Below are 19,323 nucleotides of genomic sequence, written 5' to 3'. Positions count from 1 at the left end.
GGCAGGATAGGGGTTGGGAGATAGAAGGGAGTCCTAGAGATCTAGGATCCGGCATTTATTTTTTTTCACCTTTTTTTCGGTCTGCGGATGCGCAGACCGGAAGGACGGATCCGGCATTCTGGTATTTTGAATGCCGGATCCGGCACTGATACATTCCTATGCAAAAAAAAAAATGCCGGATCCGGCATTCAGGCAAGTGTACCGTTTTTTGGGCCGGAGATAAAACCGTAGCATGCTGCGGTATTATCTCCGTCCTGATCAGTCAAAAAGACTGAACTGAAGACATCCTGAACGGATTGCTCTCCATTCAGAATGCATTAGGATAAAACGGATAAGTTCTTTTCTGGTATTGAGCCCCTAAGACGGAACTCAATGCTGGAAAAGAAAAACGCTAGTGTGAAAGTACCCTAAGACGGGAATACCCCTTAAATTATTTTTCCGTTAACTATCTCAAAACTGTCTCACAGAAAACACCCACAACATCTAGTCACATTTTTGGAAATGGAAACTGAACCCTAATTGCTGTGGGTAGCAAAGATCTCTTTTATGTGGTGTCACAGTGCTGATGCGGAAGCGGAAAGTATTTTAGAAACTTGCATACCATTACAATGTGTATGCTGTATATACATAAAACCGGAACCCTAGAAATATGGCATGAGATAGATCCTGAAAAGTATTCAGTCCATTGGTTGTTATTCTGCACGCTCTTTCCGTTCACGTGTACTAACCGCGGTACGTTTGCTATCACTCCTGTAGCACAAACGGGCTCTGCACATATTCAAAAGGTTTTAGATTTTTTTTTAGATCTTTTAGGCAGAGTAAACAAGATGAGCCATTGTAATATTGAAGAGGTAAGTTGGAAAGTTGTTTACTGACCTTTTGGACTGTGAAGCAAGCGTTACCACTTTGTACAAATATGATCTGCCAGGATAATCCATGTGATGGCTGTTTTATATAGATCCGATAATATTGCTTATCGTATTCTCCGTCTTTCTGTTAATGAGTTTGAAAACTCAAGTCAAGGACCCATATTTGTATCGCTCATTGTAAATTTTTTTTTTTTTTTTTAATAGTTCTGATATTTTTTACTTTATTTTAGTGGTAGCATGTGTCACATGTTGCATAAATCAATAGTACAAGCAAAGATAACAAGGAAAATGACTTTTTCTCCACTTATCAGTCCGTCCGTCCCCTCCCCAAAGCACTGATCACTCTTAATTGAATGATAAGATCTGTCGTCATTAAAGACTGGTTAGAAGTTAACTCACTGTGGGATCTGTTTGCCACTGTAACCCATAGAAGTTTATGAAGAGGAAAAGATGGAGTAAGGCAGGGACACTTGATAGAATGATGGTTATCTCGCCAGGCCTGAAAATCTTGCAACTGCGCCTCCGCTCCGAGTAGTGGTACAAGTGCAGACGCTTTGCTTCTGGGTATCGGCATATGTCCAGTCGGAAGCAAGGTTTCTGGGGTTGTGCCGTTAGTCGCAGCTGCACCGGAAGCACGAGATTGTCGCGCGGTGGGAGCTTCTTCAGCTCCTCGCAAGTGAAGAACTCTTGTTGATGAGATGAGTTGATTCGTATGAAACTATTCATTCATCACTGATTGTTTATCTGCTTTTTGTAGTCTTTTAAAGGTCTTATTGGCCTTTTTCTTTTTTGTAAAGAAAGCCTTAAGAAAGCTTTAAAGAAATGCTCACCTCACCAATACCCCACCACTTCAATGCTACCTGGGTCTCCCGCCTTTTTCTGTACTTCCTTTTTGCTATCAACACAGAAATGTCATCGCTAGGCTAGACAACTCCTTTAAGCTGCATAATATTCGTGTCCCCAGTATGAACCTAATGTATGTTCTTGTAATTTCCCTGTGACGTTGTCACTTACGACCAAGCTAATCCATACATTTGTTTACCTCTGCTGCTCAGGAAGCGTCTCCTACATTAGAATTTGCTAGAGATACAGTTGCAAGAAAAAGTATGTTAACCCTTTGGAATGATATGGATTTCTGCACAAATTGGTCATAAAATGTGATCTGATCTTCATCTAAGTCACAACAATAGACAATCACAGTCTGCTTAAACTAATAACACACAAAGAATTAAATGTTACCATGTTTATATCGAACACACTGTGTAAACATTCACAGTGCAGGTGGAAAAAGTATGTGAACCCTTGGCTTTAATAACGGGTTGAACCTCCTTTGGCAGCAATAACTTCAACCAAACGTTTCCTGTAGTTGCAGATCAGATGTGCACAACGGTCAGGAGTAATTCTTGACCATTCCTCTTTACAGAACTGTTTCTATTCAGCAATATTCTTGGGATGTCTTGTGTGAATCACTTTCTTGAGGTCATGCAACAGCATCTCAATCGGGTTGAGGTCAGGACTCTGACTGGGCCACTCCAGAAGGCGTATTTTCTTCTGTTTAAGCCATTCTGTTGTTGATTTACTTCTATGCTTTGGGTTGTTGTCCTGTTGCAACACCCATCTTCAGAGCTTCAGCTGGTGGACAGATGGCCTTAAGTTGTCCTGTAAAATGTCTTGATAAACTTGGGAATTCATTTTTCCTTCGATGATAGTAATCCATCCAGGCCCTGACAGCAGCAAAGCAGCCCCAAACCATGATGCCCCCACCACCATACTTCACAGTTGGGATGAGGTTTTGATGTTGGTGTGCTGTTCTTCTTTTTCTCCACACATAGTGTTGTGTGTTTCTTCCAAACAACTCAACTTTGGTTTCATCTGTCCACAGAATATTTTGCCAGTACTGCTGTGGAACATCCAGGTGCTCTTGTAAACGTGCAGCAATGTTTTTTTTGGACAGGAGTGGCTTCCTCTGTGGTATCCTCCCATGAAATCCATGCTTGTTTAGTGTATCGCAGATTCGCTAACGGGGATGTTAGCATATGCCAGAGACTTTTGTAAGTCTTTAGCTGACACTCTAGGATTCTTCTTCACCTCATTGAGCAGTCTGCGCTGTGCTCTTGCAGTCATCTTTACAGGACGGCCACTCCTAGGGAGAGTAGCAGCAGTGCTGAACTTTCTCCATTTAGAGACAATTTGTCTTACCGTGGACTGATGAACAGCAAGGCTTTTGGAGATACTTTTATAACCCTTTCCAGCTTTATGCAAGTCAACAATTCTTAATCGTAGGTCTTCTGAGAGCTCTTTTGTGCGAGGCATCATTCACATCAGGCAATGCTTCTTGTGAAAAGCAAACCCAGAACTGCGGTGCGGTTTTTTTTTTTTTAATAGGGCAGGGCAGCTGTAACCAACACCTCCTATCTCATCTCATTGATTGGACTCCAGTTGGCTGACACCTCACTCCAATTAGCTCTTGGAGATGTCATTAGTCTAGGGGTTCACATACTTTTTCCACCTGCACTGTGAATGTTTACATGGTGTGTTCAATAAAAACATGGTAACATTTAATTCTTTGTGCGTTATTAGTTTAAGCAGACTGTGATTGTCTATTGTTGTGACTTAGATGAAGATCAGATCACATTTTATGACCAATTTGTGCAGAAATCCATATCATTCCAAAGGGTTCACATACTTTTTCTTGCAACTATATATCCAACTGCACACGCACCTTATGATATGCGGAAACAAGGAATTCCCAAATACCAGGTTAAGGATGGAATTGGTCACGTGGATTTTTGAAGTCCTCCTGGAATACAAAGGGACAGCAGGAGGAATCGGCTGTTACATTTGAACATTACGTGCTTGCTGACAGAAGGTGGAAAGTTTTAATGTTACAGTGTTCCTTGGGTCATTCCAGCTGTGATCTGCTGTAGTACAAGTACCCCTTTCAGCCCAAGGATGTCCACACATGGTGTCTAAGCTGTGGATATTCTGTCAGTGGAAAATTTACAACATTTTACAGTAAGTGGACGAGGTTTCAAACTCTTCCGCAAGCTGTGTAAAAAAATAAAAATAAAAAATCGGAACCTGTGCAAAAAATTGGCATGTGATGCACAGGCTGAAATAACTCATTCCGTTTTTGGCAGAGATTTGTGGCGGATGTTTCAGATGCTTTCTATGTCCCCTGTGCCCATATCTTGATCATTTAGGGAAAATAATTAGAGATGAGCGAATTTCATAAGCGGAAATTCGCTCATCTCTAAAAATAATACATAACATGCACCTGAATAAGTATGGGAGTTTCCATCCGTGTCCTAGAATTGTTATCTTGAATAAGACGATACATATTAATGGCTACCTTATCCTTGACTTTTTATTATTTTAAAGTGTCAGTCATGGAGGTATTACTGGGTAGCCCTGTTAGTGTACTGTGTGATGAGCGTGTCGCTAACGGCAAGTGGGAAGCTCCTGACTCTCCCCATGACAGATGATGTCAGGGGGAGAAGGATCAGGCGAAGTGAGTACTTTCGCACCCGATCCTTATTGTTCTCCCGGGAGATAAGCCACCGCTAGAGTTGTCTGACAGTGGCTTTCTCCCATTGAATACACATTTATTTGTAGGGTGGAGTCCGGAGAGACAGTAGTCAGTCGAAAAATTGGCTAACAGCTATTGAGAAGGTATGGTTGTTTTTACACTGCTTGATTTTCAGGGGAATTATTGGGAACAGACATTCAAAGAAATCCTCATTCCCTGTAATTAGCCATTATAATTGTGCCTCTGATAAGCCAAACGAGGGATGTGCTGGCAATAATCAGTATAATGTGGGAGGAACAATTCCGCCCCCCATATACGTTTCCTCAGCCAGTGTATTGTGATTGTCCATATTGCTTCCTTTGCTGGCTGGATTAATTTTTCCATCACATTATACACTGCTCGATTCCATGGTTATGACCACTCTGTAATCCAGCAGCGGTGGCCGTGCTTGTACACTGTAGGACAAAGTAGTAGCCTGTGCAATCTCCCATGGTCCCCGCTACCAGAAAGGCCGGCACATTTTCCTATAGTGTGCAAGCACGACCACACCTGATGGATTGCAGGGTGGTCACAACCATGGAAACAAGCAGTGTATAATGCGATTGAAAAATGAATCGAGCCAGCAAGGGGAGCAATATGGACGATCACAATACACTAGTAAGTGCCTTGTATTAACTTCCTCTACATGATAAATGTCACTTGCTGAAGTGAGACAACCCCTTTAAGTTGGTACAAGTGAGATGTGGGAATCCTTGGCTATTTGATATATTATAAACGCCGATCCAATATCCAGGATAAGATTTTTTTAGAAGTTAAGTTCTCCTTTTGATTTACGGTAGATGTTCCTCAAATTTTTCATGCCATTTGCTATTCTCCTGTAATATTTTACTATCATTGTATTATCAGAACGTTTGTAAGGTCTGGTTCAGATGACCATCTGCAAAACACATACATATGTGGATGTCCGGGTGCGTCCATTTTTGTCGCAGACCAGTTTCACTTGAATGAATGAGTCTTGGACAAAAACTAAGAAGAATGGTGCATGCTATGAAAATGACTCGTACATCGGAATCATTTCCTTTTTTGGGGGGCGCTGTTGAAGTTAATGGTTCCGTATACGGACACAGAATAAAAATATTCTCATGTGCATGAGCCCTAACAACCAGCCGTGAGTGTATTCATACAATTCCAAGAGGAGTAATAGTGGAACAGGCAGGTATAGAGTAGTGTTCCAGATTAGATATTTCATTGGATGCACAAGTAATTACTAAAACGGATATGTCAGAATAGCAGACGATGACTCTTTAAATGTTAGGGCTCATGCACACGAGCGTATGTATTTTGCTGTCGGCAAAACACAGATCCTCAAAAAAAACAAAAAAACGGGTGACATCCATGTTGGATCCGTTTTATTTTGCGGATCCATTGTAACAATGCCTGTCCTTGTCCGCAAAACGGACAAGAATAGGACATGTTCTATTGTTTTGCGTAACGAACATGCGGACACAAGGAATGCACAGTCATTTCAGTGTTTTTTGCGGACCCATTGAAATGAATGGTTCCGCATACGACCTGTAAAAAACGGGAAAAAATACTTTCATGTGCATAAGCCCTAAATGCAGGTTTTAGTTTACTCATTGTAGCCGGGGCATGGCACCTAGCAGCTTAATTGGCCGTTAATGAGACATTTCATATGAATGCCAGTATGTGGTGCTCCTATTTTAATCCCGCTAATGTTGCCTCTCTCTCTCTCTCTCTTTTTCACAGGCTTCTTTTCAACAAGTGGATAATATACGAGGTATGAGGCACCATGGGTTGGTGGAAAGGGTTTCGCGGAATCGCCTGCATTCCCCTCTACACAGACCCGTAGAGAAGCATGGACGTCAAATATCCTTTAAGGTTTATGAAAGAGCACAGAAAGCTGGTGGTAGTGCTGTCTGCCGCGCTTCATGTAAACAGTAAAATCTTGTCCGGATTCCAGCTCATTAGAATACCTCTTCCAGCAGCGAGCACTTATCCCATTAGGACGGGACTCTGAGCATTTTATTTACTTTACGCTGTAGTTTAGACCCTTTCTTTGGTGTTGCAGTTAATTCCTCTCTCTTGATTTATTATTTTGATTGTGTTTTTACATCTCTGCTGTCTGTCTACATGGGTATACAGTTTTATCCTAATCACTAGGGGGGTCATTTCTCAAACTGGTGTAAAGCAGACCTGGCTTATTGCCCATAGCAACCAATCAGATTCCACCTGTCATTTTTCACAGCTCCTTCAGAAAATTAAAGTTGGAATCTGATTGGTTGCTATGGGCAACTAAGCCAGTTCTGCTTTACACCAGTTTGATAAATGACCCCCTATGTTTTTTTTTCTAGTGGAAGTCGAGTCTTATTTTCCTAGACTCCCTAGAATCGCTGTGCACATGTAATACTCTAAATTATGTATGTGACCCTGCTTTAAAAATCAGTCCCCAAGTAGTCCTAGATCGGGCTTGTTTGTGTTTCTTGTCATCTATGCAGCACAGCTTGTATGGATGACCCTCAAACAAAATGGACTCCTGTCAGCAGCCAACTGAGTCACCTCATTTGGCTTTATAAACCAGGTTTCCCAATATAGACATTTATGATAATAATAATAATAGCATACGTATCTGGTTGGTGGAGGTCGGACTGCTAGGGCACCTATCTTGATAATGGAGGTGCCATGTTTCTTGTTCCTTTGGTAGTGGCTACCACGCCTTCACCAGTCACTTCAGAAGATACAGAAACAGCTAGGGTCCATTCACACGTCCGTAAGTGTTTTATGGTCCGCAAAACACGGGGACCGGCCCACGTGCATTCCAAGTTTTGCATAACGCACACGGCCAGCCCTATGTAGTAATGCCTATTGTCGTCCATAGGGCATACTCTATCTTTTTTGTGGGGCTACGGAACGGGTCTATGGTGTCTGCATCTTTTGCGGCCCCATTGAAATAATTGCGGATGCGGACCTAGAAATGCGGACGTGTGAATGGACCCTTATAGTGTCCAATGACTATGGATGTGTACCCACCCCTGGCAGCCCTATCCAGTGGCTGGTCAGACATATACGGTAAGTTGGATGATCTCAATGATGGAGAGCCATGTGTGGCATGACTAGTGTTTTTTGTTCCTAGGATCTTTAAGGGCAGGTATGATTTGTTGACAGCCTAATATACAAAATATGGATACTGAAAGCTTCCCCTGGAGGGGACCACTGCCATAGCTGTTCAGCTCCACTTATTTTCTAACATTACAGGATCATGCAGTGCAATGCATCTGAGCTGAAGGTACATGTTGGTGGGGAGATGGTCATCAAGAACATGGTTCAGCCATCAAGATTAGTGCTATTTAGTCCAGAAAAAGATGGCTGAGAGGTGACCTAATAACTATAACTATATCAAAGGCCCATATAGAGATCTCTCCCAGGACCATGACTGTGATGAGGGGACATCCCCTACATCTAGAGGAAAGACGTTTTATACTCCAACATAGAAGAGGATTCTTTACTGTAAGAGCGCTGAGATTATGGTGGTGATAATGAGGAGCCCAGACATGTTTCATGAGAGCAGCAATATAATTCTAGTTCCAAGATGTCTGGAGAAGGGTCGTTAATCCAGAAAGTTATTCTGTGAGGTTTTTTTTCTCCTAAGATGAGGAAAATTGGCTTGTACTTGATGAGGTTTTTTTTTGCCTTCTTCTGGGTCAACGTTGCAGAATAATAAGCTGAACTGGATGGACGGATGTCTTTTTCAGGCTTACAAACTATGTATTCTGTGCAGTGTCTAGCTGACTTACATGAGAGAGTTTGTCCACGATCCAGCAGGCGTTCTGTTATTTTTTATTTTTTTCTGTCTGGACAATCATTAAAGGGGAATATTCAAAGCGATATTTCTGCAGATCTACTGCCATGGGAAATCAACGGTATGGAGACATCAATGTACCTTGTGCAGCTCCTCGTGCTATTTGCATAGGTGATAGTGAAGTAAGTGATGTGAGATCTTTGGTGTTCCTTTTTGGATTCGGCACAGTTTATAGTTACTGACCCAGGATCTCCCCTTTCTACATACTGAGCCTTGTCAACTGTTCCTAAAAATTGGATCAGGTCCCTTATTGAGAGCACAATAGAACTTTCCCAATGTTATTTAATATTATTATTTTACTTTACTATTCACCATTTGTGATGATATATATTATTCAGGATCAGGATACTGATGGCTGATCTGTAGGTGGGGGTCTGTGGGGGTCCGACTTTTTCCTGAAGATAGACCAACAATATTGTGCACTCATGAAAAAGCCTTTAAAGCAGGGGTGCACAACCTGTGGCCCGGGGGCCACATGCAGCCCCTGATACCATTCTGTGCAGCCTCCATTCATCTGGTAACAGACATGTCTATGTCTTGTGGCGACTCACATGTATTTTTCATGTATTTCTCCCAGCAGATGGGAGTCCTGGAACTGTAACTAGACATTAATGGTATATACTGTATGTTCAATAGGCCATAAATATAGTATTATTTAATTATATTTTTTTCCCTCGTCATTGGTTCAGTCCAGCAATGTGGCCCCCAACCAGAAAACGTTGTGCACCCCTGCTTTAAAGCTTCACCCACAGATGAGAATGTGTTTTTTTTTTTATAGATTAGAAACTACCTAAACCTTCAGTGTTTGTTTTTTTTTTGTTAGTTTTTTTCTTAACTTTTATTTTTTATTTATTAGTGCATGCTTTTTTGTTCATTGATTTTGGCTATCCTCATGCCGGGCTGTGGACAGTTGAGTGACGTCTGTTAAGTGATTCATCTTATTTTCTTTAAAAATGATTATGAGATTTTTTTAGACTCTCTTTTTTTATTGGCTGGATCACAGCTTTTAACACCAGGCTTTAACTCGTAACCTCTAATTTTCTGCTAATATGTAGGTAATGTATGTTGAAACTTGCAGTCCTGAGACGAGGCCTACTGTTTGCTGGGTTGCTCATTCATACCGGTTTGCTGGGGGGCTGCACTGGCTTGATATTGAGCAGCAATAAAAATTTGAGGTAAGACCTCGAATAAAGTTGTCAGACTGAATGGCGCAGGGAAGGATCAGTCTCTTCTCATGTGGTTTTTGGAAGTAGCTGGTAAAAAAAGAAGTGCACAGGGAACCAATAGAAGTGCAAAGTGTTTTTCCTAGATGTCTTTTCTTGTGAACATGTCGCAGCCGTTTTTTAGGTAAGGATTTTCCGTATTCTTGAATTGCTGAAATGTATTTAGCCTATTTAGAACAAAGCTAACCGGGATGTTTAGTTTTTCTACAACTAGCCATACGCACTGCGTGCCGAGCGTGGATGTAAACTAAAAGATTGGGCAGTGCATATACAGCTGTCCGATCCATTTCTCCCCCGATACGTCGTTGGAAAGTCCCCCATACACATTAGGATGGGGGTTTCTGGCATTGTTTTGTGTATGGCTATCTTAAAGGGGTTGGGGGTCCGACAAGAATGTCACCTGCCTCCTTATGATGTGTAACACTTACCAATGCCATAATTCTGCATAGATTGTCAACATGACTATGCGGTTGAATTGCAAAGCTGCCAGAGTGGCGCAGTATGTTGCGCTATCCTTTATAAGGAAAGAGGGAACAGTAAATAACAGATTATGGTGGATCCTTAGTATTATAACCTCTCCCCCCTCCCCCATTGTTTTAAAGGGGTTATACAAGAGTAAGACAGACCTCACAGAGTGGCCTACCCACTGTGGAGATCATACCTACCTGGTCCCCTACCGGCTCCCGGGCCAGCTCCTTCTGCTGTGCGGAGATCAACATCTGCCGCTGTGCATGGGTTTCCCATGGAACGATGACAAGGATCTCCACACTTAGGTGAGAGCTAGGCATCTGCAATAACTACCCGGTTCCGCAGAGGTGCCCAATCAGAGCCGTTTAACACCGTAGATGCCACGGTCAATAGCAAACACGACGTCTAAGGCTACTTTTACACCTGCGTTCGGTGCGGATCCGTCTTGTATCTGCACAGACGGATCCGCACCGATAATGCAAATGCTTGTATTCGTTCAGAACGGATCCATTTGCATTATTCTTTGAAATAAAAAAAGTCAAAAGTCTAAGTCAAAACGGATCCGTCCTAAATTATATTGAAAGTCAATAGGGGACGGATCCGTTTTCAATTGCACCCTATTGTGTCCGTGAAAACTGATCCGTCCCTATTGACTTACATTGTAAGTCAGGACGGATCCGTTTGGCTCCGCGTTGTCAGGCGGACACCAAAACGCTGCAAGCAGCGTTTTGGTGTCCGCCTCAAAAGTGGAACGGAGACCAAACACAGCCAAACTAATGCATTCTGAGCGGATCCTTATCCATTCAGAATGCATTGGGGCTGAACTGATCCGTTTTGGGCCGCTTGTGAGAGCCCTGAAACGTATCTCACAAGCGGACCCAGAAACGCCAGTGTGAAAGAGGCCTAAGTGGTTTAGAGGATGGGGCTCCCTCTGTCAGGCATCAGCATCCTGCGAATGAGATTGCGGGGGTGCCGTTGTCTTTGCATGGGGCCCGGGGGCCTAATTAAGGCCCCAGGTTTGCCTGCAGTGCACGCCTGTCAAGCTGCACCAGTCAGTATCCCATAGTACAGTGTACTATGTGAACAATCGGAGGATCACCAGTCAAAGTCCACTTGTGGGACTAGTAAGGCTGCGTTCACACGGGCGAGATTTCCACGCGGGTGCAATGCGGTAGGTGAACGCATTGCACCCGCACTGAATCCGGACCCATTCATTTCAATGGGGCTGTTCAGATGAGTGATGATTTTCACGCATCACTTGTGCGTTGCGTGAAAATCGCAGCATGCTCTATATTCTGCGTTTTTCACGCAACGCAGGCCCCATAGAAGTGAATGGGGTTGCGTGAAAATCGCAAGCATCCGCAGGCAAGTGCGGATGCGGTATGATTTTCACGCATGGTTGCTAGGTGACAGTCTATTCACTGTATCATTTTCCCTTATAACATGGTTATAAGGGAAAATAATAGCATTCTGAATACAGAATGCTTAGTAAAATAGCGCTGGAGGGGTTAAAAAAAATAAACAAATTAACTCACCTTCTCCTCTTGATCGCGTAGTTCCCAGTCTCTTCTGATGAGCTGGTGGCTAAAGGACCTTTGGTGACGTCAGATCACATGGTCCATCACCGTGCTGATGGACCATATGATTGGAGCATGTGATCTGACGTCACCACAGGTCCTAGCCTGTAGTTCATCATTAAAGAAGTAAAGAAGAGACCGGGAACTACGCGGAGGAGGTGAGTTAATTTTTTAATTTTTTTTTAACCCTCAATTGATCACCTACTAAGCATTCTGTATTCAGAATGCTATTATTTTCCCTTATAACCATGTTATAAGGGAAAATAATACAATCTACACTACAACTAACCCAAACCTGAACTTCTGTGAAGAAGTTCGGGTCTGGGTACCACAGTCGGTTTTTTATCACGCACGTGCAAAACACATTGCACCCGCGCGATAAAAACTGACTGCAATTGCATTCCTACTCACGCGGGTTTGCCGCAACACACCGGGACGCATCCGGACCTAATCCGGACACACTCGTGTGAACCCAGCCTAAGTGGTAAATATAAACATGAAATAAAAAAATAAAAATCTCCAAGTCCGCTCCACATATTGGTTGGCATCGCGATTGGCAACACAGTTATCCCGTCATTTATCCCACATAATGAACGACATAAAAAAATTATACAAAACAATGCCAGAATTGCTGCTTTTTGCTTATTTGCCACCAAAAAAGGAAATAAAAAGGAATCAAAACGTGTACCTGTAAATCATACCAATGAAAACTACAATTTGTCCTGCAAAAAATCAAGCCCTCACACCGCCCCATGAAAAAAAAAAAGTTTAAAAGTTATCGGTCTTGGGATGCTTTGAAGCGAACACATTTTTTTATTGTTCAGAAGTAGTAAAACACTGTGTATTTGGTTTAGCTGAAAGCGTACTGACCCACAGAGTAATGTTATCTTGTTATTTATGGCAAAAAATGAACGTTGCAAAATTGAGAAAACAGTGTTGCTGTTTTTTTCCCATCCTCCCCCTTCCCCCCAGAAAGAGTTAATAAAGTTAATCTGTAAGTTATGTCTACCCCAAAATGGTGCCATTAAAAACTACAACTGTTTCCACAAAAAAAAAAAAAAAACAAGCCCTCATGTGGCTGCATTGACCAATAAATTAAAAAGTTATAGATCTTGGAAGGCGACGATTAAAAATGTTTTAAAAAGGTACTTGGTCACAAAGACCTACAACAGGCTAGTGACTAAGGGGTTAACTAAGCATTGCCATCTCTATCATTGTAAGTAGAAAACCAAAGATGGTTACTTCTATCTGGGTGCCATCTGCTGAACTGGTAGAAAGATGTGCAAGGTCTGCACAGGAAATCTGTGATAGGATCACTTGCAGTAAGGCTAGCCGGAAACGTGCGCAGGATGCACCATTATCCTGCAGAGTTTAACCCATAGGCCACACAAGCCATATGAGTTACCACTCCATTTTATTGTAGCCTTCTGCTGTCCGAACAGACTCCTCTGTCAGATTATTAAAGAATTGGGCTTAGACGTTGCGATGCTAGGGCCTAACATTTTGGGTTGATGTCCATGAAGCTTAGTGGGCCACTAAAAATGTTAAACTAGCTACTAGAGCGGCCTGACTGGCTCCTTAAAGGGGATGTCTCACTTCAGCAAGTGGCATTTATCATGTAGAAAAAGTTAATACAAGGCACTTAGTGATTGTCCATATTGTCTCCTTTGCTGGTTTGATTCATTTTTCCATTACATTATACACTGCTCGCTTCCATGGTTAGAGACCACCCTGCAATCCAGCAGTGGTGGTCATGCTTGCACACTATAGGAAAAAACATTGGCTGCTCTGGTGGCCTGGAATGTGGGAGCGCCCATAGGCTAGTGCTTTTTCCTACAGTGTGCAAGCACGACCACCGCTGCTGGATTTCAAGGTGGTCATAACCATGGAAACGTGTATAATGTAATGGAAAAATGAATCCAGCCAGCAAAGGAAGCAATATGCAGAATCGCATACATTAGTAAGTGCCTTGTATTAACTTTCTCAACATAATGAATTCTATTTGCTGAAGAGGGGCAACCACTTTAAGTCTAATTTATCCATCATGCCAGTAATATAAAAAAATAATTACAGGACCTCCCTGTTTTCAACAGGGATCACAGCCCATTTGTTGTTGAGGGAGATCCAAATGGACAATTTTGTTTTTCAAAAAATAAAAAATTAAAATTGTGCGCCCTCTAAATATATGGAGTTAGACTACTTTCACCTCTGCGTTTTTGCATGTTTGGCTTACAAAAGTAAAGTTTTTTTTTTTTGGGGGGGCTCCAGATATTGTTGACCCCTGACTGCACCCATGCGACTAGGACTTCCCATCCAGGACAGGAAACGTGAAGATATAAAATGGTTCACACCCCCACCACACCTCAGTTCAGGTTTCCTGTCCTCTGGATAGGAGGTACCTGATGAGCTCTGGCTCCTACCGCTGCTTGGTTCTCACCTGGGGAGGTCCGGGTTTACTACACCGTAAGGCTCCATTCACACGTCCGCAAAATGTGTCCGCATCCTTTCCGCAATTTTGCAGAAAGGGTGCGGACCCATTCATTCTCTATGGGGACGGAATGTGCTGTCCGCATCCACATTTGCGGATCCGCACTTCCGCATCCGTGCTTCCGTTTCCGCAAAAAAATAGAACATGTCCTATTCTTGTCAGCAATTGCGGACAAGAACAGGCATATTCTATTATGTCGGCAATGTGCGGTCCGCAAAATGCGGAACGCACATTGCCGCTTTCCGTGTTTTGCGGATCCGTGACTCCGTTTCCGCAAAACATATTGCGGACGTGTGAATGTAGCCTAAAGGGACCTATCCCTGGCAGCGTCCGTCTCCTGGGGAGCCGCTGCCCGAGCCTGCTCTGCCTCCTCCCAAGTCTCATTGGGAAGCTGCTGTTGCCGTGTTCAGGCGGCTCCTGGTCCATTGCATCGGGTGCCCGGCGTCCCGCTTCCAAGATGGCGGCGCACATCGGCTCAATGGACTGCCCCTTCCGGCTCAATGATGCAATTTCCGGCCGCCGGGTCGGAAGAGGTGTGGGCATCCTCATGCTTTGGATTAGGCGTTTTTGGGCCTAAGGTTTAAAATGAGCCGAGGCTCATTTTATAAATTGGCAGCGGGAGAAGGCAGCCAGCCAGCATGTCAGAACCAGGTGATGCAGGATGGGCCAACCCCATGGAGCCCTCGAAGCCCACAAGCCCAGTATTGGTCCTGAGGAGTGGGGAAGCTTGACTCTACTACTGGTGAGATTTATCTTCTCCGAATTAATTTTGGGGGGTGTTTTGTTTTATTGTTATAGGTAGCAAAAACACCAAAGAAATCATCGGGAAAGACTAAACATAAAGAATGTGGAGGATGTAGAGTAGCCTTAGCAGCCTCTTATATTAAACCTCTATGTCAGGGGTGGGGAACCTCCGGCCCGAGGGCCGTATGCGGCCCCCGGCCCCCTGCCAGAACATAATGTGAAAATGCTTATGACCCCTTCCATTATGGAAGCGGTCATTAGCATACGGGAGGCACAGGAAGGTGAGAACAGCACTGCACTGGCTGTCCTCACCTTCCCTGGTCTTCTTTCAGCCCCACACTGTGTCCTGACACATCCAGCGTCAGGACGCAGTGCACGTAGACGTGCACTATGACCTGACGCTGTGCGGTGTGAGGTGACAATATAGTGCGGCAGGAAGAAGAACAGGGAGGGTAAGTGAATCTGCCAAGAGGCAGCGCCGTACGGAGCTGGAGAGGTAAGTTTATTTGTTTTCCTTAAATACAGTATCTGATCTGATGTCTGATTGGGGCTGATCTGAGGCTAAAGGAGGGTGGGGAGGGTCTGATGGGGGTCTGATCTGAGGCTTGGGAGGGTCTGATCTGAGGCTGGGGGTGTCTGATCTGAGGCTGGGGTTTGATAGGGGTCTGATCTGAGACTAGGGGGGCTGATGGGGGCTGATCTGAGACTGGGGAGGGTCTGATGGGGGCTGATCTGAGGCTAGGGAGGGTATTATGAAGGTCTGATCTGAGGCTGGGGGGTCTTATAGGGGCTGATCTGAGGCTGGGCGTCTGATCCGGGTCTGGTCTGAGGCTGGGGGTCTGATGGGAGTCTGATCTGAAGCTAGGAAGGGTCTGATTGGGGTCTAATCTGAGGCTTAGAGGTCTGATGGGAGTCTGATCTGAGGCTGATGTAGGCCTGGGGGGTCTAATAGGAGGCTGATTTCAGGCTGATGGAGGTGGGGGCAGATATTTTGCTGAGAAAGGGACAAAGGCAGGGACAGTTGCGAAGAAAGAGGCAGGGAGAGTGAAAGCTGGGTGAACCCCTCTCTGGACCCCCTGGGTTTAGCTTCCTGCCATTAATGTCAAATAAGTAACATTCTGAACTTAAAAATTAGACTGCTATGTGTGGTCAATATGGCGCCTGTATTGTATGTAATATACTGTATATATATAGTGCAGGCGCTATTTTGTGCTGCAAAAATACAGCCCTCTAGATTATTTTAATTGAAGTGCAATTTCTGTAACTTATCCCTAAGTCAATTATATGTTTGACCAAATACAGCAGTAAAAAAATTTTATTGAGAATTTTGTATGGCCCCCGAATGATGTTACAAATATCCAAATGGCCCTTGGCAGCAAAATGGTTCCCCACCGCTGCTCTATGTCAAGCATGTATAGATAAGTAGGTTATGGTGGAGTCTCACAGCTTACCCAGAAATATTAAGGCCTTGTTACGGTCAGAAGTTAAATCTTCTATTAAATTACTCTGTCGGAGTCGCCCAAGGTCTCCAGAAAGGTCTACCTATAATAATGGCTCTGATTCAGAATTTTCTGGGGAGGACGAGGATAGAGAATCCGGCCAGGCCTCATCAGATGATTTCTTCTCTTCACATGAGGATTCAGCGGGGAGGGCTCTTTTTCCACCAGACGATACCGAGCCTTTACCATGGAGAGCCACACAGCATTATAAATCAGTGTAATGCCCTGCACGAGCAGTGTCCAGAACAGAGGATCACGCTCACGTGCAGAACGTGATTCCTGTAGTCGACTCGCTTGTGTGAAACAGCCCGGACAGTGGCTGTCATACTGACCAATATGCTTCCCGATAGTCTGGTGGTTTGTTATATTAGTAATTTTCCACTGCAGCCTGCTGTCTGTACATACGGTAGCTTTCTGCCCTTTCAGGGCCCTCTAGCATCTCCTTTTTTCAGGTTATCAGTTTCAGAAGGAATGAATATAGGGAGTGAAAGGGAAAAAGAGAAAAGGCTGAGATGCTACGGTAAAATTGGAAAAAAATTGCATGATAAATGATGAGATTTTCTATGTACCCAACTATACTGTGCATCAATGTTGGACCGATGATAGTTCTTTAACTTATTTTTAGTAAGATTCCTTTGGTCTGTGAATTACACTTTTTTTTATAAGATTTCTTAGGCTACTTTCACACTAGCTTTAATATTTTCCGGTATTGAGATCCGTCATAGGGTCTCAGTACCGGCGAAAAAAACGTAACGTAACGGAATGCTCCAAAATGCATTCCGTTCTCATACTCGGAGAGCAAACCGCAGCATGCTGCGGTTTGCTCTCCGTCCTGGAATGCAGAGCAAAATGGATCCGTCATGACCCACAATGATCCGTTTTCTCTGACACAATAGAAAACGGATCCGTACCCCATTGACTTTCAGTGGAGTTCATGTTAAAGATGATACTACCGGATCCATTCATAACGGATGCAGATGGTTGTATTATTAGTAACAGAAGCGTTTTTGCTGAGCCCTGCCGGATCCAGTAAAAGTGTGAAAGTAGCCTTATGTAAAAGTTAGGTTATGAAGGGAATCTGTCACCAGGATCTTGGACGATTCTCTTCAGTAATACACGAGTAGTCCAGATCACTCTTTTTTTTAATTTCCTACTGCCCCCTTTCCCTTGCTATATAGCACCCAAACCTGCACTGAAAGAGGACCTTTCACTACTGTACAAACTAAAAACTAACTATATCAGTGGGCAGAGCGGCGCCCAGGGGTCCCCCTGCACTTACTAGTATGTCTGGGCGCCGCTCCGTTCGCCCGGTACAGGCTCCGGTGTCTGCGCTCCCTCTGACTGATTTTTTGTATGAGGCGTGTCCCTTGCTGCAGCGCTGGCCAATCGCAGCGCACAGCTATAGCCAGGCTATGAGCTGTGCGCTGCGATTGGCCAGCGCTGCAGCAAGGGACACGCCTCATACAAAAAATCAGTCAGAGGAAGCGCAGACACCGGAGCCTGTACCGGGCGAACGGAGCGGCGCCCAGACATACTAGTAAGTGCAGGGGGACCCCTGGGCGCCGCTCTGCCCACTGATATAGTTAGTTTTTAGTTTGTACAGTAGTGAAAGGTCCTCTTGAAATACACTGCTGTGCTAACATAATGGAGAGGACTCTGTCAGTCTGGACTGTGTCAGTGCAGCTTTCAGTGCTGACAGTCGGGGCACAGGTGGCAGTAGGAAAAAAAAAAGACTGGCCTCCTCCTGATGTACTGCAGATAATAGTCCAAGATAATGGCGACAGAGTCCTTTTTAATATTCTGGTGGAGTGCAGAGTTAATAAAGATATTCCCCTGTCGGCGGTATATTAGGGAATGGCTGTTTGGGCACTTCTGACATGTATTTGCCCATTTCCGTGGACAGTAAGCAGCGTCACTGACGTGTATGGCAGGGTAGGGCAGCAGTTTTTACTGTGGTATCCAGTGCTGGAAAGTAACGAAGCAGGCCGTTGCATAACCCTTCACTACTTGGCACATATTATCCATTACTGTGTTGTACTTCCCATTGCTTCTCAGTGGATGAAAAGAAAATTCATTAAGATGAAAGACCTAATGGCAGTGTGTTCCAGCAGCCGCCTGTGTAAGTGGTGCTCAGCCCAGCACTTTAATACTTGTCCGTTCCGGCATTGGCATTGCTTCTACTTCTTCCCTTCAAGACGCTGAGAACAGTAAGCTCTGCCGGGTCGCCTGTGAAGAATTGCTTGACTTGAAATCGCTTTCTGAGGCTTTCATGTGCCTGTCGGAATGCTGCCCATCGAGCAGGTACAACCGCCGCAGAGGCACCGGGGAATGTCCTTGCTCTAGGGAAAGGTAGCTTCTGGGTTTTTCTTGCACAGACTTGTCAAACATGTTGGTCGGATGACCCTGACTTTTCATCGAAGCATGATGTTTCTATTCATATTCAACACTTGTATGTAAAGCCTGTCCGGAAAAATGTTCTACAGCAAAGGGTTTGGCGCCATAAATGTTAGGTAAATTGTAGTTTTACCTAGAACTACTAATGAGCCCTGTGATTTTATTTTTTATTTTTCTAAAGGGGTTGTTCACCTTTTGGTTTGGGCAAGCTGCCTCCTGGCCAGACCTACAAATGAAAGCATGCTTACCTTCTCCCTGCCGGTGCGTCTAGACTCTATTGTTGCTATGTCGCCGCTCAGGTCCCCCCAACCGCTTTGACATCATTGCAGCCAATGACTGGCCACAAACTTGACGTGCCCCCTTGCATCACGCCAATTGGTCACATGACACAAGGGGGCAGTTCACCGCTGCAGCCAGTCACCCACTGTCAAAGTGGATGTTGACCGCGTGGGACCTGAGCGAGGAAGCCGGGGAGCAGATACCGGTCAGTATGCTTCCTTTTGCAGGTCTGGCCAAGGGAGATGTTCTGCCCAAACACCCTCAAAAAGGTGAGCAACCCCTTTAAGCCTCAAATAGTTGGCTCTGCTGCATGTGTGGCTGCGAGCAGACGGGATTTCAGCTGAAGTGACAACTCCAACTAGATGTGTAAAGCTTT

The 19,323-nt window shown here is 44.3% G+C and overlaps 1 protein-coding gene across 4 annotated transcripts in view; it reads left to right on the top strand.

Annotated features, from left to right (window-relative positions):
• The window catches only part of CRTC3 (CREB regulated transcription coactivator 3), a 134,848-nt gene that overhangs the window by 51,527 nt on the left and 63,998 nt on the right, over positions 1 to 19,323 (top strand). For all 4 annotated transcript variants that reach the window (XM_040414081.1, XM_040414080.1, XM_040414079.1 and 1 more), the window contains exon 3: positions 6,166 to 6,285. In XM_040414081.1, coding sequence (XP_040270015.1) covers positions 6,166 to 6,285 — 120 coding nt within the window. The remainder of the gene's footprint in view (positions 1 to 6,165; positions 6,286 to 19,323) is intronic.

Source organism: Bufo bufo, chromosome 1, assembly GCF_905171765.1.
Source record: "Bufo bufo chromosome 1, aBufBuf1.1, whole genome shotgun sequence".
Classification (NCBI taxonomy): Eukaryota; Metazoa; Chordata; class Amphibia; order Anura; family Bufonidae; genus Bufo; species Bufo bufo.
Note: the sequence above shows the minus strand (reverse complement) of the source record. Positions and strands in the feature narration are given on the sequence as shown.